Source organism: Corvus kubaryi, unplaced genomic scaffold (assembly GCF_017639235.1).
Source record: "Corvus kubaryi isolate FWS band 111438036 unplaced genomic scaffold, C.kubaryi_AGA036_p1.0 split3-73, whole genome shotgun sequence".
NCBI classification, from domain to species: Eukaryota; Metazoa; Chordata; class Aves; order Passeriformes; family Corvidae; genus Corvus; species Corvus kubaryi.
Genome location: NW_024582091.1, coordinates 1,144,315 through 1,171,906, shown reverse-complemented (window position 1 = coordinate 1,171,906; position 27,592 = coordinate 1,144,315). Strand labels below are relative to the sequence as shown.

Genomic DNA, 27,592 nt, shown 5'->3' with positions numbered 1-27,592 from the left:
CTCTCCTTTAGCTTGCGATCACATTTTCTTTGCTCTACTTTTTCTCAAAAGAATATTCTGTCACATCTGAGTACAGCATTTGGTATAGAATTCAGTATAGAATTTTTCATTTTCTCTTCACTGAATTACATCACACTGAATTTAGAAAGCACTCCTGTTTTCTTGGTTTCACTGTGAATTTTGATCATATCCTCTACAGAACCTGTAACCATTCCCAGGTCAATGAATGTAATACTCTCAGGTCAATGATGATTTTTTTAGTAAATCATCAAAGTTTTCAATGAAATTGCTGAATAGTACTGAGAGCAGGTTAGATTTTTCTCCCTCTCACACTTCAAAAGGCCTTCAGATTTCACAAAAGGTCAAACATATATGTATATTTAAAATAATATTTTTAGCTGCATCAGTTTAAATTTTACAAAAAATTCATTTAGACAATATTTTCCTAGTTTTATATGAAAATGATACACTGGAACTGAATCAAAAGCCCAATGAAGTGAAGATCTATCACACCCTACTGTTTTTACCTAATTCCTTAGCCATTTATCCTGTTAAAGAGGAAAATTAAATTGGCTGACATGATAGGGTGGTGGCAAACCAGTGTTGCCTAGTTTTTATCACTGTATTATCCTCTAGCTACTTATAAATTGCTTGTTTAGGAGGTCATGGCAGAATCTGTGCAGGGATTGTGTTAGGGCTGCAATAGGTTATGTAAGGTACTTGTCTACATTTCAAAATTTTCACACTTCAGCTGTGCTGCTACAGTTAAAACAATAACAGCCTTCCACAAACCCACTATCAGTGTCAGTGCAGTTCAGCTGGAATAAATATGTTAATTCCAGAGCACGTACTCTACACCTGATTATTTGGTTCAGTAATTGAAATAAAATATGTCACATCTATGCCCCAGCTTTACTTGACCTTACTAGTTCATCAGTGATGCCTGTCCTTATCTATACGGCTATGCCTATAATACGAAGGCTGACAGTCAACCATCTGTGAAGCTGTTGTACAAGAAACAGCTCGCTTGTTAGTCCTGAGATCCTTTCCAGATTGCATGAAGGATCAGCCTATTTTAGGGAACTCATGAAGGCTAAGAGAGTTAAGAGGTTACTGGAATTTTGGCTAGAATTAATCAAGGCCTTAGTTCTGGTATAGCGATACAGAACTGCTGTGAGTGATGCTCCGTGTCATAACATCCGGTGTTAGGAGATAGACAAAAACAACCACTAAGCTGCTCTAACAACCTCTCCCTAAATTTCATTCTCATTAAAACTGCTGACATATAGCTGGAAAATTTTGAGCCTTCCACAACAGGTATTAAAGATGAAAATTCCTTCATAGAAGCAATGAACCATCAGAGTATCAATGTTGAATTTTATTGGTCTTACTGTCAAGACCTTTCACAGCCTCTTTGTACACCACCTGTCCATGCTGTTCCTAGCACCAGTCATTATATCAGGAGATGTCATCTTCCACCTTCAGCTGGCTCAGGACATCAAAATTCATCATCTCTGTGTTAAATTTTCAAACAAACATCTTTCTTGAGCTCAATCTCTTTTTGGGAAGACATCCCTGAGGGTATCTTCCACTTCATTATCCCCTCTTTTTCTGATGGCTGCAAAACAAATGGCAACTGATGGGATGCTGGGATGCTGCTCTTCATTTTAATTAATAGCATCTCACTTTTCCCATCAGTTTCTCTCCTGTGTCTGCCTATCTGTTGTTTCTTATCTATTGGTTGGGCTATAAACTTTTAATGGTAAGGGAAAATTTTCAGTTTGTAAATGTACACTGTTCAAATGTACAAGTGGTCTGTAGTTAGAGCTCCTAAGTGTTACAATAGTATATATAATAAATGAACAATAAAAATCTAATGATTCAAGCAATTAGACACTTTTCTATGCCAAATAAATTCATATTTTCATATTATTTCTGATACCTCCTTTGTTTAGACTCATCTTTGTTTCGTGCCTATCATGGCTTTTGTCTAATCAAGAAACGTGGCAAAGTATTCATCAAATTTTCTGCTGAGTTGCTAAAGCCATTCCCAGAAGGAGACTTGTCTGCCCTGCAAGGAGCTGAAAACTGTGAAGTACGCTAGAAGCTCCTTTTGGTTATTCTGTTGCAAACAGTAAAAACACACAGAGAGATGCTTCAGGATTCACCTTGTCAAAACAAATCCATTCAGTTACTTCTGCCCCCTAATGACTGCTTACAAGTAATTCAGTTTGGGGTTTTTTACAAGCAAAAGAGACTAGTATTCTTTCTGTTAGTGATACACAATGTTCTCACTCAAAATCAGTAGATGATGCATACCTATAGTATTAATGACTCTAAATCAAAACACGTTGATGGAATGGCATAGCTTATTCCCTTATTTGCTATTTTCCATCAGATTTTACATGCGTCTTCCTTTGATTTCAGCTAAAATCCTATCAAAATTGTTTTTATAATTGATCTCCTAACACTCCAAAGGCTAAAAGTCTAAAGTAATAATTTAGTGTTGTCTACAAACTGTCTAGTTGGAAATGTCAGATTTAACTAATGCAAAATTTAAAATGTAATAAAGAGTGTACTCTATTTTTTCTCAAAAAATTTAATTGCAGAATTATTTACAGGAGATGAACATAAACAATACATAAACCAATTGAAAGAGGCAGCTTCATAAAAGAGCCATGGGGCAAAATAGTGAAGCACATTTTCTTACAATCAGCTGGAGGTGAGTAGAGAACCATGAAAAAAGAATAACTCAATAATAAAACAATTTTCAAATATGTCTTCAAAGTAACAAATAACATTCTGGTAAAGAAGATATTACTGAGAAGCAAGAAATTATTGTAGCAATGAAACAACATACTGTACATTCAATTTAGGTATCCTGCATGCTACTAAATAGAATTTATCAAAAGAACCATAAAAGCATGAGAAAGAGAATTACATAAAATAGTTTAATTCTAATGAAGTGTAGCTTTATACAGATGGTGAATATTTGGCACTCAGTTCATCCTCATTGTTGATATGATTTCTTATGTATATATATATTTATATATATTTATATATACTTTTAATGATAACTAAACAGCTAGTTTCCTGGTTCTAACATTCCTTGAAGTTCTATAGGAGGCATTTAATTTAGTCCTTAGGCCACACTTGATTATTTTGGCATGTCCATGGTAAATGAAAGTATGAGTTTTGTCTCTGTACAGAAAATCCTGCACAGTCATAGTGGCTTTTCTTCAGGAAAGAACAGTTCTAGAGCATATAAGCCAGGCTACTTGAAAGGGAATTTTATTTCAGTCAGGAAATTAATATATAAATTGAACTAAATAATACATACATGCTGAGCCCTTTTAAAATGAGATGGCCATACTATTAAACCTCCAAAGGGTAAATCAAAGCATGGATATGAGCATGTGGATTCCATGGGTAATTATAAACAAAGCTGGCATTTCTTTGTGAGGACTCTCTTCAGAGACTCAAACCTACTACCGAGCCCTCTGCATGACTATGACCTACCTGAAAGGAAAAATGAGCTCCTACAAAGTAGTGGCACTCTTGCTACCTTGAACAGAGAGTCCTTCCTACCTCAGACTTGCTGAGTCAGATATTGATCTGAATTATATTGATTCAGATTTGATATTTCTCTCTGGTTTCAGTTTCTGAGCATTGATTCTAATACAACCGGGATAAGAACTTTGCCTGGAGCTCTGCAATAATCCATCTCACAAATAAGAAACTTGTATGACAGTGAAGCTTTAGGAAGGGGAAATAGTGTGTTGAATGAAAGAATGGCAAGATAAGGAGAAGAAAATTCCTCACTAATGGGCTGTGTTTCTGAATAATGACTATATATTCAAATAAGCCTCCCCCTCATTTATGCTTAGGTGAAAATATTCATGGTTTTGTACCTAGAGAAGTAAAAAATCCTGTCCAACAAAACCAATTTAGAAAAATAACATTTTGGCCTTAATAAAATATAGAATTAAATTGCCAGCTGATGAAAACTGTTCGGTGTCTCCTCAGTTAAAGAGCAAGCCATGTAGACAGACTGATTTACTTTAACTACAACCTGACTTCAAAAACCTGGTTCTCTTCTGGCAATGAAGGGTAATGGGAGAAAAGCTGGGTGTGGAAAGGTAGAGCAGTGAACTTGCAGTCTTCTTCTGCGATCATCTTTTATGAAATGCAATATGCATATGAGAAAAGATCTGGAATACTGTTTTTAGATACAGAATCATAGAATTGTTTATGTTGGAAAAGATATTCAGTAATGAATGCCATGGCCTCTTTCAGCTATTGGAATTTTATTTCATTAAGAGGAGCTGAATCAGCCTACATTTGCTTGCCAAATTTTCTTTTGGGCAATGTTCCATTTCAATTTAGGTTTTATATTTGCTGTTCCGAACAGCCTATTATGTAGTTAAATAGCTACAGCATAATGCCATAGAGGTATCTGCATCTCAGAGATAAATTAAGCAATTTCTGTGGATACAGAGGGCTTAATTCCTGACAGGACTGTGTATGCATATGAGTATGCCATAAAACATCTGTTCCTGAAAGATGCTCCCTGGAGGTGAACATGGTGAATAGCTGCTGATGGGCCATGGGGCTGCAGTAGGCAGTGAACCTGCCACAGCTGTCAGTGTTGAGGATGAGCTGCAAGAAAGTGGCACAACCTACAGGAATGTGAGTGTTGCCTGTGGTTCCTGGGTCCAGTTGTCCGGAACCATGACAGTGAAAAATCATTATGTGGATATATAGATATATGTATATATCCTCTTTCTGTTCTGTGCAGTATGAAATGGTGGCCTCTCATCTGCTGATCCTGTCCATGCAGAGAGAGGCGTCCCCATTGCTCTGCCATAAAAGAACCCTTACGGTTAGGGCTGAGTCTCACTAAAGAGCAGCTGCCCAAACCAAAGCACAATCATCATGCCTAAGTCCTGTGCCCCACGTCATCCCTCATGTTAGTTGGGCTGGAGGGCAGACTAGGGGAGAGAACAGGGCGCTTGGGAAGGCTGCTCGTGCAGCAAGTACCCCGGATGGATCTCTCCCGCTAAGAAAGCGGGGGAAAATGCACTTGCAAAGGGGAGACTTGCCAAGATTCCTGACCAAGAGGGCTCAGCTGTAGGTGCCATCAGTTCCCATGCCTGGCACCAGCCAGGAGTCTCCTCTGGCACCCTCCCAGGGAGCTCTTCCACTGCAGGGACCTCACTGCCATCGTCAGGAGCAGAAAAGGCAGAGATTGTTCTGAAAGGTTAATTTGATGCTCATCACTCCCTGCCTACTCCCTGGAGGGATGGTGTGAGCACTGATTGCCCTCATCTCTGCTTTGCTCTGGTCTTCCTCCTGGTTCAGCAAGTCTTTGCATCTCCTTCAGCACAGGCTCAGACTGTGAGGTCCCAGATGCTGGAAGGGTGCTGTGGAAGGAAACTCCCCAGCAGCACGGGCACAGGTGGGAGAACCGCCCACATCCTGCCATGCTGGGTTACCTGTCCCAGCTGCAGCCCAGCCTGGAGTTTGTGTGTTGGCTAATAAAGTGCTTGGAGATCCTTCTGGATGAAAGGCACTGTATAAGTGTGGGTGTCAACCTGTCATACACCAGGAAGCACCTCTCTAGACATTAAGGAGTCTGTTGATATTCCTCACCTCGAGCGCAGTGGGCGGGTGGTATCCCTGCATCATAAGATGCTCTAGGAACAGTAATGGGAGTAAGGTTGCTTCATGATTCATTTAAGCTCTCTTACACTGAGGCTCTGGTTTCACAGGTTTTCAGTGCACACAGTTTGACACCTGGAGCTACCAAACCAGCTTCAGACCTCAAATCAGCATGCACAAACCAGCACTTGATGGGTCAGCCTCTGGTGTGCCCCTGCCACTGGTGCCAACACTGAAATGCTGAGGAGGACATCAAACCCACCAACTGGGCAGGGCAGGCTCAAGGCTTTGAGTGCAGAAGGCTGAGCTGGGCTGATGTGGAGGCCTGCTGCTCCGGGCAAGGGGCATGGAGAGGGCCTGGGACAGAATGGTGGCACTGCCTGAGGTGCCATGGGGCCAGGAACTCTCAAGGGCACTGCTTCTGCAGGCCACGAGGAGGCTGCGAGCCCCGTGTGACACACCGGGCCACGTGTGACACTCCATCACGTAGCAGTTACTTGCAATATCACCCAGTGACCAAACATACCTTGACTATATACTAGATGCAGTGCTGAGGAAGTAGAGTACTAATTTACTGATACAGCAGGACATGGGCTTATTTTAAAACAAATAATTTCCATTATATGAATTATATGTTCTATCTATCTATATATATGAAATTCACACACTTTCCTATGCACGCTTTAATTCCTTCCTGATTGATCTCAAATCTAATATAGTGTCAAGGTTTAAGCATGAATTAAAATATTGTTTTTTGGTATTAAACTGTACAATGTTGTTCATGTTTGCATTCTGCCAAAGGCCATTCTAATCAGGTGGACATGAAATAATAAAACACTTCATAATGTACTTCACCAAATTACAAAGAATTTCGAATCTAAAAAGACATACAAAGCAAAAATAAGTATGGCAAATATCAACAATTTCACCATTCAGGCCTTTTTCCTTATTTAAATTTTCTGAATTCTGTTTATTATACTTGTGTTTTACAGGCAATGACTAAATGAACAGAGACTTTCTATAATTTTAATGTGTTAAAATACATATTAGTCCAGTTAATATTTAATTAAACACTAGACCATTTTGCTATATTCAGCTGTTCTGGGTGGGTCTATACCATGAACTCTCAAAGGAGAAAGCATTCTAGTTCCTATCTTTACGTTTATTTATGTTCCTCCTATGTTGGTTTTTTAACTGACTTTTATTTTTGTGATGTGGGGTCAGATTACAATTGATCTGGTTTTATGTTTATTAAGATACAGTGTTTCTCATGTCAGAGACTGAGGCAATCTGACTTTGATTTATTTGCGACACAAATATGGTAAGCATAATGTTATCTTTCTAAACTAACCAGATGTACAATATGTAAATTTAAATGGCTTACTTGCCTTAAAAGATATAATGTTACCGGTACAATAATTTAATATATTGCACTTCAAAATGTAATGTGCACCGATAATATATTGTCAGATTTGTTGGTAGGCATCTAGTTTACTTTTGATTTTTTATTATTTTTTTTAGTAGGGTTTTTTTTGGCTTTTTTGTTTGTTTAAACAAGATGGAATGAGCAGAAATAATAGATTTATAAATCTTCTATTGAGCATTTTCTTATAATGGCATAGGAAATGTAGAACACAGACTCCTCCAAGTCAGCATTATTAGGCCAGCTGGGATCTCAGTTTATCTGTAATCTGTTGGGTTTATAATTTCTCTTCATAAAGTCTGATTCCTGGCAGGATCAGGTACAACTTGTCTTAATCGCATGACCTGTTGCTGCAGGCAGGAGGGTTCAAGCGAGTAAGGCAAGTGTGATTCCTCCTGGAAGTGTACAGGAAATCAGATAAAATGTATCAGCTGCCATATGTATATATGTGTACAGGTGTGTGTGTCTCTATTTCAAATTTCTTCAATCTAGGAAAAATACTGGCTTTGGTTTTGTGTGGATATTCTAATTAGCAGCTTCACTTTAAGATATCAGTTTTCAAGACTAAAGATGCCAATGTTTGCATGTACTTTTGTATTTAAAATAGTACAACAAATATAGGAAGTAGCATCAATATTGTACACTACCTAGGATTAACTCTTTTCTTAATAGAAAATGCCTTGAAAACACAAGGGATGGGAAATATGTTTTCATCTATAGAAGAATATTTCAGGGATTTATTCTTTTTTATTCCTTTTTTTTTCTTTTTTTTTTTTTTTTTTTTGCATTCTTCAAGGATATACATTCGTCTTGGTTTTTGCTTCAAATATAGTTTAAGGCTATTTGGTAAAGTATATACCAGATACCAGGCTCAATTTACAGGGGTGTCTTCTCACAGAAACTTCTCAAAACTTCATCTCTAAAGATATGTACCTTGAAGCCAAGCATGCTTTATCAGCTGTCCAAAGACAGAACTCATGCTTAATACCACACGCTGTAGGAAAAAGAGAAGGAAACAAACAAACAAACAAAAGAAAACAGATTTGAAGCAATGTCAGATCTGCATAACCTACGGTACTTCATGTTTTCAGTCATCCATCAGGCCGCAGGGTGTGTGGGATTTGGATTTAAAGTGCTCAACAGGTGAAGAACCAAAGTGCTCGAGTATAATTAAATAGTTGTTCTGCCTATGGCTAAATGCATTGCATTTGTTAAAGCAGGTAAACAGGGAATGCGATAACTGGGGCTGTCTTTCTCACGTGATTCTCACTGTTTTGACCTAAACTTGTGTTCAGTAGGATTCAAACCTTGGAATTGGGGGCTGCAGGTTACTCATTTTATTGCGTCTTCACCTGAAGACTTCTAAGGGCTGGATTGCTTGGTTGGCCCTGGAAGGTAGGTGAAGTGGAATAATTCTGTGTTAATTTGTTTTAAGTGAAAGCCTCTTAACTGTGGTAGCTACCACTTCTCTCTTCTGACAATGTGAGGCTTGAAAATATATTATTTTCCTTATATTCCATGGTTGGAAATCACTTATCTCTTGAGTCATGGTTTTTTCTGTCTGAAGCAAGCAAGAACCTTATTCTTGCCATAAATGATACTGCATAGAAAAATAGTTCTAAAAAAAAAAATACAACTGTAAACCACAGTTCACCTTTACCTTAACATAACCATTTAAACTTATATATACTTACCACTCACATTCATATTTCTTAAACTGTTTACAACATCACAACTGGCATTTTAAACAAGCAAGATTTTTTTGTTCTCGAGGATACCCTGGAAACTCAATTGTTCTAACAATTTGAGAGTTTGAAATAGTACATGTAGCACAGCTCTTGAAATGAAAGAGAGAAGGTTTATAAAATAAATATTAACATGTAAAAGAAGTGTTAAAAATGCAATGAGTGGTCCAAAGGAGCAAGTATAACTTTTTCTTTACTCGTCTTACTACAGAAGATCTAACTTTTTAAGGCTTCCGTTTTCCTTTCACCCATCACTCAAGTCCTCTTGCATTACAATTTTGCTTAGGTTTCAGAGTGTCATTATACTGCTAACAGCAAACGTTTCTTAGTGGACATTCCCACCATCACCAGACTTGTATGCTTCTTGGTTTCTGATGAACTTTGGAGTTCTAGTGGCTGGATATCCCTGTTCATCTCCAGAAACTCGAATGAGATGAGAGGCCTAGTGTTATTTTGCAGTAGCAAAGATGAGAAGAGTGGCAGAGCGCATGGGTAAATATGTTAGCTGGATTCTAGGAAAAGAAACTGGAGGTCAAGGAGATAAATGGGTTCTTTCTTTCCTGCTCTTTACATTTGTAGCACCTTCTACTTGGATTAGCTAATGCCTCTAGTGAATGGTGAGATGCACCCATTTATAGTTTGTTATTCTTATCCCTAATTATCACACTTTTTATAAAAATATAAATAACAAAAAGTAAGCTGGGTTCCATCTCAAGAGGTGTTTCTTGTTGTCCTCTGAGAATATATTGGATAAGTCAGGTCTTGACAAGCCCTATCCATTGTAGCTGATTGTAAGTCAGACAATAAATACAAAAAGAAGTCATTCTTGCGGTGAGCTCAGCAAATTCTGAGGAAATCAAAAGCATTCCACTGTGCTTATGGCACAAAGAACACAACAGCAAGGGCATATTCAGTGGAGAGAATGAGACAAAAATTACCAGGTAAGTGACAAACTGTACAAGCATTTTGTTTAAAAAAGGAACTCTGCAGCATTCTGTCTTTAAAGCCGGGTTTGAGCCTCTGGGATATAGATCTCAATGCTGTCTGCACGCTCTGTGGCTGAATTCTGCCGGAAGGAGGCTGCTCGCTTGGCAGCCATCAGCCGTCTTCTAGCCTCTTGTCGTTGTCTGTCAGGTAGGTCCAGAGATTTTTCTCTTGTGATAGGGAATTTTCCTTTTGGGGGCTTCTTTGGTACAGGAGGAGGAATCTTTCTTTCTTCCTGCAAAAGGGCATTAAAACTAAGTGTGAGCTGCATGCAAAAGGTACTTGTCAGCAGAGCATGCACATCAAAGACATGAAATGCAAAATACTGATTACATACATCAAGCATGCTCAATTTGTGCTTGCCCATCAGCTGACTAATGGATTACATGAACAGCTATCCACACTAGGAACACTGACAAAACCCTTTTATTTGACAACCATTATGCATTCTGCGGTCCTGTGCCTAAAAAAAGACTGGGCTTCCTTCCACTGTCCTTGCAGGTATCGGCACATGCAATCTGCACACCTCACTTTCATATGGATTTGTTTAATTTTAGCTGACACGTTATTACACTCATTATAAACAGAAACACACACTGTCTCTCCAATAGGAATTCAGCGCATCTGTGTGGTCTGATCAAGTGAAAAGACTCTCTAAGATTACCAGGACAGGATTTTTGATTAAATTAATCATACTGAGTTTAGCCTCAGCTGGATATGAGATAGCAGCTGTGTATACATGTCTATTAGTTTAGTCTCCTCCAGGAATTCCTATATGGAAACATTCAAGCGCCAACCAGAGAGAGAACATAGGGCTAATTGTTCTGCTTGCAAGCCTGGGCCATTTTAAAGAAAATTATTCTGAAGAATTATCAAATTATAAAGTGAAAGTCAGTAGATTTTGTTACCAAAGTAGCTGTAAATTTCTCTGCAGGTGTTAAATCAAGAATTGTTTTGAAGTATGAAATGGATATTTTACTCCATTTAGAGACCGTGAAGTATCATATGAGGGCCTATAATCAAGGCATTGTACACCACTTTAGCTTAGAAGAGATGGACCTCTGGAGGTGATTTCATACAATCCCCATTCAAAGTGCTCTTGAGATTAGATGCAACTTTGAAGTTAAATCAGATTTTTAAAATTTCATGTTTAATACTGGACTGCATAGCCCTGAAGATGAAGACTCCACAGCTTCATTTGTATACGTATGGTTATTATGATAGATCTGGTTATTATGATAGATCTTTTTGCCATACGATTTCTTAAGGTAATGGTAATAGTGCAGAGTATGGGCTGTTCCTTATGGAGAACACAGTTAATTTGATGCACAGCAGGATTCAAATAATAAAAAAATTGAACTGATACACCTATGGTTTACAGATTCTTCATTTTTTTTTTGGTGGTTTTTTTTTTTTTTTTTTTTTTTGTTTTTTTTTGTTTTTTGGGTTTTTTTAAGCTAATTCTGAGTCTACTACCAAAATGCAGTAGCCAAGACTAAATAACTATGGTTATTTAAAAACATAGTTCTACATTAAACAGGAACAGTGCACCAGCCCAAGATGCTATTCCCTGTGATAACCAGTTCTGCCTGTCTTTATTTTCTCTATTTCCTGTTTTCAAACACGAACATAAAGCCTCCATTCCTATCATCCGATTTTATTTTTTTTTTCCACTTTAGTTTTTTCCCTCTTAGGAATATCACTGTTGCTGTCACTATAATAATTTCTTACTTCCAGTTGTCACTAGTAAGCAAGAGTTGCAAACTCACCATCCACCAACCCGTTGGCTGAAAATTAAAATCCAAGAGGAGCATGAAGAAATGAAAAAGTTGTCAAAATGCCTCCTAATTCCTCCCAAACCAAACAAGTATTCACCTGAGGCCAACAGTACTGACTCAAACCAAATGCTGTTTTCATCTGACTGATACAATAATCAGCAAGGATAGTGGGATAATCAAGGTAAGGGATGAAGTTCTAGAGAGGGGAAAGGCAGTTTCAGAATTACACTGCTTTTATGGGCAATTTGCCACCTTTGGTTTGTAAGCATATTGTGGGGCATCTCCCAAATGGTGGAGTTGCAGGGCAGAGGTGCGGGCAGTTTGCCAGTAGCACTTTGTCCCCCAAAAGTTTGTGGGCTGAGCTTTAGTATGACCTGCACTATGTTTTGTCACATGCTTTTACCTCATTCCTGGTCTATTATCATTTGTGTCATGCAGGCACGGTTAAACACTGCAGTGTTCAGGTTTGAGCTGCCCCAAATTTAGCAGAGATCTGAATTTACCTTGTTTAAATTCTTGGGCTATTGTCTTCAGTCTGAATTAATAAGAACATATTTCTGTTCTAGCCTGTAGAATGTGAGTCAAATAATTTGAACAAAAGCGTCATGGAGTAAACTAGCTTAGCAAAATCCATTTTATTTATTATATAATTCAGCTCAACATAGTTAAAAAAGAAAAACCTCCTCATATCTGATGAACGTTTCCATGTAAAAATTGGGCCATGCCAATTAAATACTTTGCAGGGTTAGAAACCTATCGTGTTTCACTATTGTATTTAACACAAGGAGAGTGCAGAACTACAAATGGGGAGTAAATGGTATTGTCCACGGTCTTCTTACCTTCCTTTCAGGTGATTCTATTATTTTCCATTCATTGAGTTTCAACTGGTGCAGTTCATCAAACTTCATGCTGACATCTTCAATTGAGAGCTGCAATAAGTCCCAGAAACCTGCAAGGTCCTGGGAAGTTGGTCTCGGCATGGCACTCGGGTCCTGTGGTGCACAAAGGAGAGAGTGTGAGTACTCCAGGAGGCTTTCAGTGGTGTGCACTGAAGCAGGAAGGGCATCGAGCCAGATTTCATTGCTGCAGCACTGCTCAGTGCTGAGGCTCTGTGTGCTCTGCAGCTGGGAGCTGTGACTGGAAAGCTGTGCCTCCTACACAACCCAAACATGAATGAGTTGGATGTCACACGCGAGCTTTCTTGAATTTGCGGCATGGGAAGTTCCTTAGCACCATATGCTGTGCTGACCTGCATTTCTAAAAAGGAACAAGCTGACAGCCTCTGTCTGCTGATTATTAAAGGCAAGGGGAACGTGGTTTGTATTGCAGCCAGCCTAAAGTCTTTCTGGTTAAAAATTATGATAGCTGATTAAGACAAAACAATGCCACAAAGACATTGTCAGCTTATGCTGAATTTGATGTTTACACTGTCTTGCATTTTCAAATGTATACATGAAGTATGAAATTTTGATGGGACGCTTGGATTTTGTTCTCCAGAGAGTTGAATCACACTCAGGAGCTGGGAAGGCACTACCACCAGGTGCTGCAATTAAGAGGCTCTATGTTCATAAGACTTAATGGAGCAAACATTGGTGGTAACAATTAGCAAGATGACCCTCTATCTGATAATTAACCTGATGCCAGTGCTGGATAAAAATTGTATTATAAGGTGGTATGCAGACTCTTAACCTTATGCTCTCTGAGCACTGGTACTAGTTCAAGAAGAGAGCTTTGTCACTTTATTGAAATAGGGCTTAATTGGTAAACACGTCTGTGAAGGTAATGAAGAAATGCCTTTTCCTTCCAGGACAGGAGGAAGCCATTATGATGGTCTAAAGAATGGAGCTGGGAGAGAGGAAGTCAAAACCATGTCAAACAGACTCTGGATCTCTACCTTCCTGGGCAAAAGCTAGTTCGCTATGTTAGTAACACTGCTGTTATGACAGGCTCTGTTCCCCACCCTTTACAAATGTAGTGGTTGAAGGCATTTTATATTTAAACACAACCCCTCAGTTGTCTAGAAACTGGGAGATAAGTCAGCATTGCTATTGAATTCCTCCCTTGAATCACACATTTCTAAGGCTTTTAAACTAGTAATTGCTTCTCAAACTTGGGTTTACAGATGCCACTGTGGGAGATGAGTGCCTGGAACTGGGCATGACAACATGTAGTGTCACCCATACCTAGACCCTTGTTGGAATCTGGGCCAAGAACAATTTAGAAGTCTTCTTCACTTGAAGAAAGTCTCCTTTTAATAGGGAGCTTCAGGGATTTAAGATAATTGGCCATATAGACTATGAGAGACTCCTGGGAAACATTACAACTCCAGATTAGTGTTTACTGAAAACTACTTCATTGGGTGGATCCCAATTTTTAACAAAACAATTTAAAATTTATGTCAGTTGTGTTACTTACTCTGCAGAGGTCAACATTTCAGGCTTTAGGAACTGAGTCCCTGTGTGAAATTCATGAGGACAGTCCCACAGCAGTCTGTCTTATCTTGTAATTTGTTGTCTCCTGCCTGATCTCCTCAGTCACTCTCCCCAGTTACCTCTAACCAGCCAGAAAATGATGCCACTCATTGCAAGGCCATTGCGTTCTGAATCACGGCTAATTGCTGTTCTGTACTTCTGTGTGCCCCACTCTGCTCATGGTGTTTGTGAAGACCATGGTCTCCAGCACAACTCTTGCAGAGGGCTGTGCCGTGTGTGGTCTGGACACAAGAGGGCTGCCTGCTGCTTCTTACACATCCACAGTTCATGAATAAATTCTGGCACAAGTGAGAACTATTACAGCTAACTAAGTTTTGAAAAGACTGGCTTAAACCTGCTTCTTCTTGGAAACGGCTCATGTATTTGTATCTTACTTGGAATTTGCAGCCTTCCTTCTGACGGAGGCCTAAAGCAAGCAAAAAGTTCCTAGCTGGTGCTCAAGCTGCTCTGTTTTAGCCTGCAACCATGACACACAAGCTGAGCAGGATCTCTACTGACTAGAGAGCATGGAGGAGGACACTTCAAAGACAAAAAAAGGGTGTTACAAAACCAAATGTGAATAATGCAGAAGGGACTAGTTATTAATCAGTAATGTTTTTTCTAAGTAGTCAGTGGGAACAGTATACTTGTAAGAGATAGCCAGCCAGATTAATAAAAAAAAACTTCATTGAAGCTTACATTTCTGTGAATTTACCCTAAGTGAGAGTCTTTGATAAGACCTCCTAACACAGAGCGTAATCAAATGTGCTGTTTGAAGTTCCCATGACCCTTTAGAAAAGCCCATAGGCGAGCTTCCTGGTTAAATTTCAGTTTGACTAAGTATATTCCTCTTAAACCCTTGTTGCATTTTGAACTGGCAAAAGTAGATGCTGTTTTCCTGTGTCCTACATTTATGCTTACAGATGCTGAGCACTGTCAGAGAAACTGCCATGTGGCAGCCCTTTTACGTGCTGGATGTTTTTGAGAGAGGGAATGCACAGCTAGGAGCACTCCTGTGGGGCACTGAGATGCTGCCTTAGGAGCCTATGGAAAGCCTGCTGTAGGTATGCACTAAGTGACTATTCAGCAACAAATTCTATCATTATGTATAGGAAGAAAAGCCTCCAAACATGAATGACCTAAAGACAGTTTTGCGGTTGCTGCTTTCTTCAGAGCCCATTACCGATTTAATGGAAGTGAAGGATATTCAGAGCCTAAATCTTGAGAGTGGGATAAAGCTGCTGTTATGGAGTTGAGAGGTTTATTTTCCAAAAGGGAAAAAGAGAAGTAAAATCTTGCCAGCTTTTTGGTTGTGTTGTCTAAAAGCTGTAGATTTCTCCTTGTGCTCCTATTGCTTTTGCAGTAATGAATTGTTCTCACTCCCAAACAGCTGATGGCTGTGCTGAGCAGGAGCTGCACTTGCTATTACAGTAACGCTCTCAAGCGCAAGTGCTAGGCCTACTTGAAGATAAATGAAGTGGAGTGGAGGTTATGCTCTCCAAATCTTAGTTTGCATAGCTTAATCAATCAGGTAGTGGAGGGCATTTTTAAATTTGCAGTGAGAAACTTTCAGACAATGATGAAAATTTTCTCCTTTTGATATGAAACAAATTACTAGATAGGAAGCACACATGATGTAATTGATAATACAGATGTGGTCAATTCTTGCTTGTCTTACTTTGTATGTTTCCTCTGTTATTCTGTAACAGCTATTAAAATTCTTGTTCTGACAGGACTTTTGAAGTGGATAATCAGATTCTTTCCTAATGAGGACCATATATCTTATTATTGTCTATCAGAAGGTATGACATTTTCAGCATTATTTTCTCAGTATTGTTTCATTGCAATTTCAGGTATTCTGAATGTTTAACTTTATGGATGGAAAGTAGCAAGTGGGTCTTTGCAGAATGGATGCTCTGCCTTGGAAGTTATGTGACAAATGCCAGTGAGCAAAGAAAAGTATCTAAGCAGATGTATAGGTTACGTCTGCTGTCATGCACACAACAGAATTCAGTACTTTCAATATATGAGGTGTAGGGACAGTCAGAAGGAAAAGGTACACTTGATATTTGAGAGAGACAAAGAAAGGTGTACCACCAGCTGTAGCTAGAAGAATTACGTTCTCCTATTGATTAGTATCATCTTGCCACAACGTTTGTATCACTGATGGCTGCTGTCATATTAATGAAGATAACATTTAGAATTGAATTAGCCTCTAATAACTTCCAGAACAATAGCAGTAACTCTCATAAGTAATATAATGTATCTGTTCCTTTAGCCCCAGGACATCTTATATATAATTGGCAGTGCAAATTATCCAACCCAATTTTATGAACATTATAGATGTCTCATTTCCATGATCAGTCCTATTTTCAGGTAGGTAGAAAGCTGGATCATGTATTCTCCACTATTCTATTTTACTATTTTCCACTGATTGTAATGTGAAAATTTTCCCCTTTCTTACCTGAAATATAGTTACTATATTAGGGTATTGCAAAAATAAGCCATAATATTATGCCTCCGAAAACTCTCATTTGTTCCCTTCTAATTTTCTTTTCTTTAATAAGGACAGCAAAAAGAGAAAAGCAAAACATAATCAGACTGAGATTACTGAAATTAGATATTTGCTTAAAAAAAAATCCACTAACATCATACTTAAGGACTAAGTTAAAAAAAAGGGAGAAGTAAATATGGGACATGAAAATAACATTTCAGAATGCTACTGCCTGGGTACACTACACTTGTTTTTGTTGTTTTTGAATTAAAATATTAAATTCTAGAATTTAAAGTGACAATTTGTGGACTATTATGGATGACTAACCTTAAGCTCTTCAAGAACAGCCAGGCAAAGTGACTTACCAGATTTTGTTGACAAAGCCAATAAAATTGCTGGAATTTCTGAGACATGAGGAGCTGAGCACTTCCAACAGCACTTCGGATCTTACCTAGGACTAAACATACAGACAGATTATTACCAATAAATGTTTTTTGGCAGTAAATACAATATCCAGCTCAAAAACATGCAGCTGAAAATCCTGTTTATTTTAAAAGGGAGGTAAATATTTGGTTTTGTTGCTTGTGATTATACACATAAAATATTTTTTAAAAAGACTGAGGTATAGGAAAGCTCAGTGACGCCTTATCATTTGGCAATAATGAGTGAATAATAAATGGTGTATTAATAAGTCAAAACAGCTTAGACTCTACTTGCTTAAGGAAGTAGCAAAAACTATGGGACTATATTCAGCTTCCTGAAGTGGGCATCAATCCATTCATGTTTTTCAAAACACTCTTAAATTTCAAAGTAAATGACACCTCTCCCGTTCACATTTGCTCATGTAAATTGATAGCTGTTGAAATTGTCTTGCCTCCAGAACCAGCTGGATGCCTGTTCCTTCTCATGTCAAAGGCACATGTACCTTAGATTATATCCTCTGGTTCTGCAATTGCAAATTACGTCCCTCACTATTTTGTGGAGGATCCCTGGGTGAGCTCTCTTTATCTGCTCTGAGGGTGAAGTTATTACATTCAACTGTAATATAACATATTCCTACCATAAGGATTAGATCCTCACAGGAATTACATTTCTGAGACCTAGGAATTACAGGTTATCTGCCCAGGAAAATATCCAAAGTCCTCAGTACAGGACAAAGTGGGACACAAGCAGGTGCTCCAGGACTTTGCAGGATCAGCCCCATGGATGTGTTGGTATGTACATGCCCTTACAGGATGCACTGGGGGAAGGGACCAAACTCATTTTACTTGACTTTGTTTCCAAGAGTCATCTGTCAAAATTAAAATTTTTGAATGCTTTATAATCAGTGATCTGAGCTCAGCAGCTCAGCCACATTAGGCACTTATTTTTAGGTGAACTGAATTTCCTCCTGGAGACGCCTCTGTCTTTCTATTGACAGTAGTGCCTAAGGGGATTGGCTTATCCCTAGGAAACTAACTAATCCTGACTCCCACATTTGCTGGGATAAATACCACACTTTGCTAGGTAGCACCATGCTTTTCTATACCTTCCTACATATCTTTTCCTACACTTCCTTTCCTCCACATCCATCTCTATGATGAAAAAGCAACATTTTAAAAAGCATTATAAGCTGTGGTCTCAATAAAAGCTTTATTTTACCTGGAGAATTTTCAGATCTTTAAATAATGTTAAAGATATATAGAGGTGGGGTAAAGGTAGACAGGAATTACTCTGATATATTTTACTTCAGTTTGGAGAAACCAAGTTTGATAATTCAAGCAGGATGGTGAGTGTGGAATAAAGCTACAGTAGTACAGCACAACTGATCTGCAGCCTATGATATAGGAAACATTAAACTATAGCAGGGCTAAACATCTTGTTAGTTAGAATAAGTACAGGAGGTCATGTGAAAACAGTACTTTGGTAGCAGTTTTTACATTTTAATTCTGCTTTCTCTAGACCAGTGAAACATCTGTTCACCTACAAGTAGCAGCAAGAGATAATTTGAAAGTTTTGGGCTCCAGTTAAAATCTCAGTAACTTTCAAGGCATGTGTTAATATATAGAGCTGTGGTTCTCAAACTCCATTCCTTCTTCTGTTGGAAAAACAGTACAGCTGTGCCACAAAACTAAATTAAACAGCAATATACATAATTCATCAGTCCTGTGCAACATCCATTGTGAAAGGGTTAAGTGGTTCAGGGCTGCATGAGTAATTCACTGTGGTTTGTTTTTGTTCTGTTGGCCAAATGAAATAAAGCATTTTAATTGGTTTGGGGTTTTTGATCACCAAACACCTCACTTTCCTCTACAGTGTTACTGGCATGCAGAAAGGAATATTTTGAGTGTTAAAACCTGAACAAACATACCAAAACATAAATAAAAAAGAAATGTTTCATTTGATCTGACACAAATTGCTTTAATTTGGTTTTCAGCATTTTTAATAAAGGCAATGACTTTAGTGACAAACAGCCTTGTATCCTCCTTTTTTCTCTCGGTGATCTGTAGCACAGGACATTAGACAGACTCCCAGTGTGGGGTCAGAGGTCCTCCTCTTCTAGGATGAGGAATTGTGCTGTAGCAGGTCCCTCACATCACCTATTCCATGCTATGTTCAACGATTCATTGGGCAAAAAAAGAGTGAGGATGGTTCCATGGGCTGGTGGTTGTATTGCTTGTCTCTAGTGAGTAAAGTTCAGTTTTAGTTTCCTCTGCTAAATTTTACAGTTCATAACTCAAATACATAGTCTGAGTAAGGGACATTGGTTTTAGCTCTTCTGCAGAAATGTAGATCCTGACAGAATCTATAAATGTCTGACATTTTCTAGTGAATCTCAGTTACCCAAACCCACATACTAAATAAACATTAATTTAATCTTCATTATCACAAAGCATCATGTCAACAAGCATTAGTGATTTAAAGCCCAGTCAGGCTGGTCAAGACTTAGGCATTGGCAACATAGCATTTTGGTGGGATACACATTTGTCAGGGATATAAGACTGTGATGGCTGGATGTGCCACTGAGTCACAGTGCTGAATACACATGTATAATTACAGCCCTAGCATTTACTAAAGATCTAACTCTATTTCCATTTTAATAAGTAAATCAGACGTAATAAAACACAGAGGTTAGAATCCCTCATATTCATGCTATTCTGCCTTGCTGTAATTAAATTAAAGTATTAAAACACTTCAACTCATAATCTTTAGCACAATATTAATAGACATCCAAAGCCTTGTTATTAATTTCATGCATTGGGGAATTATTCTGATGAGTGCAGATTGATTATCTCCATGAAAGAATGATGAATGTTAGAGACTGGAGAGATTGAGATGTTTGGTGATGACTAGAAGATTTTTCTTGTAAATAAATGATGATAAAATCTACCAATACACATAAATAGACATAATCTTCATATAATCCATATACCTCCTTTCATTAAGATAATGTTGTATTTGCCCAAATGTCAGGAAAGGGTCACACAACATTAATTCTGCTCCCTGAAGCATATGAAGCACTCCATTTTTGTTTTGTGGTCCTGTATGACTTCAGCTGTGAAGATATATAAAACCCTGACCTTGACTTCAGTAAAAGCAGACTAAGGATTTACACCCTGGTTAGAGATTGTGTAAATTGCACAATTAACACAATGGTATCTTTTCCCCTGTATGCATGGAATGGCTTGAGAAATTCTACAAAACCTTGTAATCAAAAATTATTTCATATCACAAAGGTAGAGAGGGAAAAGTTAGGTCTATATTGATTAAATTGATTATAATCTGGTACTGTAATTCTGATCTTGACAAGTTAAAAGCTTTGCTCAATTGTGCTACTGCTGCACCAGCAGTGAGAAACTACTAACAATCAATCTGCTTTGGCATTCATTACTGTTTATTTAAATGACATGTTTTAATTTAAATTTTCATTCCATTTGATCATTCCATTTTCCCCTTATACTTGTAAATAAATTACTCCACAAACAATCTGAGAAAATATGCCTGGAAAAAATATTGAAACTGGCATTTAATTCACCCTCCTAACTCAAAGTAGGGCATCATATTTGTCTCATCTCTATACCTAAATTACTACTTTTTAGAAATATCTTTTTCACTATCAACAGAGCATGTTGACATGATGACACAAAAATAAATATATAATGTTCAGATGGCATTTTAGGACAACACGACCCCCAGCTGAAAGTGCTCTGGAGGGTAATGGGACCCTTGTTCACCAGCTGGGACTTGCTGCAAATTTGCTTTTTACCTCAACAAAGCTAAGTTCAAAAAGGAGAAAATTTCAGCAGAACAATACAAATGCTAGGAGAAATTCTTGGATGCCACACTGTAGGACTTTACAGACTGTTTCGCTACAGTTATGACATTCTTTAGTCATTCGCAACACTCCAACTGGAAATTTCAATAGTTCCTGAAGGATGGGTTTGTGAAAAGCATTAGAAAATTATGTCAGTAATTTCTCTTTGGTTAAAGGATAACCTGTATTTGGTCAAACACCTAAGAAAGCTTTTATGGACAATTAATTCATGAATATACTAAAATCAATTGGTTGTGAGGGTTTTGTGTTGATTTTTATTCCCCTAAAATTATGGGAGATTTTACTCTGTGTTTTCTATTGATATTCAGCCCTATTAGTAAAACCTTTGCTTTACTAAGAACTGTGAAAATATCAGCTAGAGGATTAGCAAGGAATGGTCCAGTATCCATGGAATTAAAGGGAATGGAAGAGAAAGGTGACCTCCTACTCTAAAACCTTTATTTTTATCTCCCACTAGAGATCACTTTACTGCTATGCCAGCAGAGCTCCTAACCACAATGCAGAAGATACCAGCAGAACAACGTTTCTGCTGGCATAGTTTATCCTATAGTTAATTTTTGCACCTATCTAAAGATTTTTATGTGAGAGTAAACTCTGTGGAGCTGTTCTCCATAATGAAGTATGCTAGTGGCCAAGCATGTGGCACTCAGAAGCCCAGGGTATTGTCCTCTTTCCTCTGCCAGACCCTGCCTGCAAGCTGTGGGCAGGGACTGCAGCTCCCTCTCCCTGCTCCACTCTCCCTGCTCCCTTCACCGCGCTCATGGGAGGCAGAGTCCTGACCCTCTTGGTCTTCAATAGCTTTGTGACACTTGAAATTGTTTTTCTTGTCATCACCTACACACCAGTAATAGTCAAACACATTTTCAGCGTGTAAAACTGAAACTCCAGTCAGCACCCATGAGAAACACATATCTTTGCCTGGCGATAGCCTGTGAGTGCAAGTGATCAGATGTCTAACCCTGGGAACTGTTACAGCCACATATCTATAATTTTTACATATATATGAACACACATATACACACACACACACATATATAGATAATAAACAGTTAGAACACAAATAACTGCCCACACAAACAGTATAAGAACTTTGCAGAGACTTCAAAATAAAATTCATGACAACTGACCAAATAAATTCTTTGAAAAGGAGAGGTTATTTTTGCTGCAATGATTATCTTCTCTTTTTCTAAGACCTGATGAGTGAAGTTCTTAAAATAACACTATGAGAGAAAAGCTACAGTGGAAGAAAAAATCAATATAGCAATCAGACAGCTTTTGGTGGATCTCAGGGCTGTTGTGTTAATGCCAAAAATGAAATTGTTTTCTAAAATGCAGTTCTATTTTAACTGTTCCCATGTTTAAAACAAAATAGAAGTTGTATCATAAGGACAGCCTTCTCCTATGAGATGAAAAACTATATTTGGTCTTCAGGTACAATTAATATACCCAGCCCAAAAAGAAATGATTCAGCATTAAGGATGACAGTTTGAATGTGCAAACTTTGCTCTGAAGTGTTTTGGGAATAGTAGTCTTGCTGAAGGTGGAAAACCATATTTATTTGCTTTTGGCTCTGCCATTTATGTGTATTTTCTTCAAGGAACTGCCAAATGCTTAAACACATCAAGATACATTTCATGCCGGGATATCATTAAACTTAAGTTCTTGAGGATACACACCTTACAACCTCCGTAGCTCAGACTGGGGATACAAAATGTTCTAAAGACTCAACAGGAAAAAAAATATTCACACAGAATTTTTAGAATGCTGTGAAGCTCATTCCCCTGGTGAAATTAATTCTTTGAGAACTTCCTTTTACTTGATGTGTTATTAGATGAAGGGATACCATTTAAAAAATAATGCAATTTGGAAATTATTTCAGGAAGATGTCTTGAAATGAGTCACATACAATGGAAGATTGGAACTTTGGGGTTCACTTTTGACAGTCAGCTGAACACAAGCTTCTGACTTTGGAAATACTATGTAGACCTATTCTATAACTTCTTTAACCTATTAGGGAGGTCAAAATGTTCCCCCAAGCACAAATAATTAACCCCTTTTTGTTAGTTTAAAAAAAGATATTTCAAGGGTTTCAGTTGTATTTTATCAATTCTCTTATCAGGGAATTGTTCTTTCTTTTTCTCTTCCAAATTAGACTCCCTCTACAAACAGGGAAGCAAAATCCCAATACTCTGTTTTGTTTTTTGATTGAAATATTCCAAGTTGAAAGTGATGCCTTTTCCTGGTCTTAAAATCAAGAGTCAAACACAGATAGAAGGGGAAAAGGGATTTTACCTTGGTATTTATTTTAAGGATCCTTAGGTGCACATGTCTAGGTCAAATGCACCAAAATGCACACCACAATGCACACACCCAAAAGATCTGGTACAACATTATAGGTTTTACTAATTAGCATACCTATCAAAGATTCCCCAATGAGAGGCTCAAGTGAGCCCCCCTCCCCAAGGAGCCTTCCCCTGGATGGTTCTATCTTAGTTTACAGAATGTGTTCTGGAGAGGATTTTGGGGTCTGGGGCACACTGATGTCTAACTACAAAGCTTCTAAAATGTTCAGTCTCTCAGCTTGACAAACAAGTCCAAGAATGTAGGCAAAAAGCACTAAGAATACAGAAGTTGTAAAAAAGGTATAACAGGGGTATAGTATAAAAGAAAAGGCAAAAAATCTTCATGGCATCAGAAGGGTGTCACTAACTTCAAATATTAATAAAAATTACTGAAGTCCATATTGTCTTCATGTCCTGTGTACACTTTACAGAAAACTACCTTCTTGATTGCCATTTCATCATGCAGCAAGGTGTTCCAGAGTATTTCTGGAGTGCAAGAGTATAGGTTCACATGATGGGAATGAGAATGGTTCTGCACCTGGGAACAGGTAGCCAGCTAAAGTCAGGTCATCAAAGTTTTCCTCATGTAGTACCCAGTTTCATATTCCAAATAACAGCTCTAAGTGCCTCTCCATGTCTCCGAGTGAGGAAGTGCTGATGCGAGCATGTTTCCATTGCTCGTTCCCCATGGCTGCAGATTTGACTAGGGCTGTGCAAAAGGAAGAGCTTGCAGAGAGAGGAGGTAGGAGAAGTCCAGCCCTTGCCCGCAGACTCCTCGCTAGGAAAGAGAGGGACTAACGGCCTGTGTGTTTCTCCCCTTTGCTCCCTAGTAGTCTTACTCTTTCAAGGGAGATCAAAGTCTTGCTCTTTGAACTTCTGCTTCAGACTGAAAAAACTGATGTTCCTACATCAGTAACAGGTAATCTGGGAAGCAGGTGCTTTGGGAATCTTAATGATGGCATTGAAACGTCAGTATTCAGCAGTGCAAAGATGTGAAGAATTGAAAAGTAAGACATATGTGATAAAAAGAAGTACTGAGGAATAACCATTATGAAAGAAGGCTTGGAAATTCTTCCACAGGCTAATCAAAGCAAAATGTGCTATTATTTTACAGTTCCTAGGAGGGTATTAAAGTCTTCACAGACTTTATTGGAAGGGGAAAATTCTGAGCTCTGCTCTGCCATGATGAAAATAAGGACAAAACCTATGGTCCAAAAACCACCAGAGGCTGAAGGAAGGAAAACCAGCCTTACACACCGCCCCACCTCAAATCTGCTGTTGTTATTTGGCAGACTTGTGCACAATACAGCAGAGAAATATGACTGTAAAATAAAAAAAATGATGACGTAAAAACAGACATTCTTTGTTTTGAAAAGGTCAGTGCAAGAAATAGAAATTGGCCTTTTAGTCACCATGCTGGCCTGACTCAAGACCTGAGGGTACAGCATAGCAAGAACTCATTGAGGGGGAAAGAAAATGATCAGGAAACAGCACTCAGAGGTGATGGTGAAATTTGTAAAAGAGCAGGGAAAGATGCTAGTAAGAAAACTTAATATGAATTCATTTGTGATCTGAGAAAATCTCAGCTGAGACAATAATTCAGATTATCAGGGATTGAAATATTTATAAAACTGAGCCTGAAGAACAAGGATAATTGACCTCAAAGGGAATCACAGGGAGCTGGCTACTGAGTCCTAGGACCACTTTGATATATTACTATCATTAGCGCTGTCTTGGATCTTGTTCCAAAATAGTCTACATTATTTTTCACTTTATCCCATCACTCCTTTCAAGGTGTCCACAGGACATGAGAGAATAATAATGATTCTTGACAAAATTGTAATAAGAAAATGCAGCTGAATTTTCTAATAATGCATATGCCTGTCTAACTGCAGAAGTACTTTAACTATTGTTCTTGCCTACTACTGCTTTCTGTTCTTTCAACAGGCTGAAGTGCTTGTAAAGGAATGGAAGCATTTTTAAAATGGCTGCTCACAAATAAGAGGCAAAATCAGAGGTCAGGAAAAGGGCAAAAGAGTGTTCATGTAGGACCACCCTGTGTGCCCTGGCAAAGGGCCAAGCATTGGAGCCATACAAGTGAGTGGGAAGGATGTGTCAGAGTTGGAGCTGTGGATGGAGCTATTGCATCATCTGAGCTCTGTGTAATACCAGACTTTGATCCTGGACTGGACTCTAGAGTTGGGTTTTTAACTACTTCCACAGAACCTTACTCTGGGAAACACCATCTTGTGCAGTCAGTTGCAGGACAGTGTTCTTATATCTTATGGTTCTTTGCTCCTACAGAATGAGTGAGGAGAAACCACAGCTCACAGCTATATCCTAACAGATTTCTTATTTTAGCAATTGTCTATAGGAAAAGATACTGAAATGTTCTTACTTTCTTCGGAAAGATCATTTTCTTCTGCTTCTCTTTCCATTTCTTTGCACCATCCTTCCATTCTCTTAGTTTCAGTGTGTAGTAACTTCATAAACCAAGATCCATCCCGTCGACAAGGAGACATTCGACCAGTCTCTACTGTCTCAATGGCTGGCTCTAGCCAGGGTTCTGGTGGTGGAAGGTTTGAGGTGTCAACTGGGGTCCTATAATCTTCTCTGTAGCTGAACAGTCCCTGTGTCCGTACAGTTCTCACTGCACTATATTGGGTGGGTGTGCTGGGCTCTGAGTGCTGCTGGAATGATGAGCCAAATTGAAGTCCCTTATCCTCCATGGTGATGTGTCCTGGAAAACCCTCCAGTTCCAGGTCAGCCTGGACAGCTGCTGTTACGCTGTTTGAACGCTTGAATCGTCCATGCCTTGGTGAAGAGGGAAGAAAAAAAAGATATTAAGACATAAAAATAACATGTGATTGTACAGAGACACAGAATAATGTTTCAGTGAGTGGATTCTGTTCTTCTCGTTGGACTGTATGTTACACATTTTTTCTTTGTGTATATCTCACTAAAATTAGATGATGAGTAACAACAGAGAGAAAAAACAAAATGCATAGTGGAATCATTGATCTAAGCAAGGGCACGAAAGAAAATAATTTAAATTATCTCTGGAAGCAAATATTGATTTTTTCTCGTATTACAAAATAACATGTATCGTTACTAAATCAACTGGAAATAACTAGCAGAACTAGAACTTCCTGATAGAAGTCTATAAAGTACCTATATATAAATTTTTCAAATGTTCAGAATTGTAAGCAGAAAAATCTGAAAATCTGCTGAGTTAGGACTTTTGGGAATCCTGCAATAAAAGAAAGATAGTATCAGCAGGTTTAAGATTCTGGGTTGAAGGTCTTTTTTGTCTTACAGGATGCCCATTAAAGGTTGATTTTCCCCTGTTATATGAAACCAAATAATGACATTTTAGAAAAGCTTTGTGTTAAAATGTTAGATAGAGAAGAAAAGATTATTTGTGAAATCTTTTCCCATTGGTGCCTATTGTCTCAAATTACTTCTAGTCAATGATGGCAAAAGGCACTTAGCAGCCAGATACTCTCAGACAGCTGCTGTGAAATGATATAATGGTCCTGGTCCAGTATGTGACAAACAGTACCTGGCAGGGATAACCTGTGGGTCAGTACATGGGCCAGCAGATTTACAAAAGTAGAGAAGGACTGAACAAATCAAAAAGCTGATTCTACTTTAGAATAAAGGTACCATCCTAAGATTGTGTCTCCTTGTGGGGACAGGAAAAGCCTGGATCAGCATGAGGAGTCCTATCAAAGGAAGACTGTTCCAATACACAGCTCTTAGTATTTGTTCTGTCAGTAATGAAATTTTATTAAGCCACTACTTCAATTTAACACTTTCACTTCCTTCCCTCCAATTAAAAACTGGAAAGTTAAGTAAATGTGAAGCAACTGCTAAGTAATCTCTACAAATTTTACCAAATGACAGGCATGCATATAGTAAATCTGGCTTTGTGAATTATTTAGTGGCAGCACTTGCCAGGTGTTTGTTATTAACTCTGTTTACAAATGTGTGTTGTGTTATGAAAGACTACAGATTTTTGAACATGCTTAAATTACCGTTTTTCATCTTCCACTTGTATTCCAACAGAGTGGTATTCCCGTAGGCCTCTGCTTTCAGTGTCTGAATCGGTTGCTGTTTCCACCTAATTCAACACAAAAGATACATCTGCAGAGTGAGCATCGACAACTCAGCACTATTTCTACACACCCTCATTCAAAATTAATTATATATTTTATCTCTTACTTGCTAAGAAACACTTAGCACAGTAAAATAAATACAACAGGTATTCACCCTAGTATCACTGTTTTGGTGCTGTGTCTTATTAAAGTTTTGCACAATTACTTCTGCTATGTAATTCCCTATCTCAAGCCCAGAAGTAATTACTCAGTTTGGTGGAA

General features: G+C 38.3%; 1 protein-coding gene across 17 annotated transcripts in view; it reads right to left on the bottom strand.

Annotated features, from left to right (window-relative positions):
* Positions 1-3,462: 3,462 nt before the first annotated feature.
* The window catches only part of DLGAP2 (DLG associated protein 2), a 458,740-nt gene continuing 434,610 nt past the window's right edge, over positions 3,463-27,592 (bottom strand). For 15 of the 17 annotated variants that reach the window (XM_042016315.1, XM_042016316.1, XM_042016317.1 and 12 more), the window contains 6 exons: positions 27,251-27,336; positions 25,612-26,027; positions 16,922-17,013; positions 12,431-12,583; positions 11,583-11,600; positions 3,463-10,048 (listed from right to left, as the gene is read on the bottom strand). In XM_042016315.1, the coding sequence (XP_041872249.1) occupies positions 9,830-10,048; positions 11,583-11,600; positions 12,431-12,583; positions 16,922-17,013; positions 25,612-26,027; positions 27,251-27,336 (984 nt within the window). In that variant the 3' untranslated portion in view covers positions 3,463-9,829. The remainder of the gene's footprint in view (positions 10,049-11,582; positions 11,601-12,430; positions 12,584-16,921; positions 17,014-25,611; positions 26,028-27,250; positions 27,337-27,592) is intronic. The other 2 variants (XM_042016327.1, XM_042016310.1) reach the window with 1 other exon arrangement.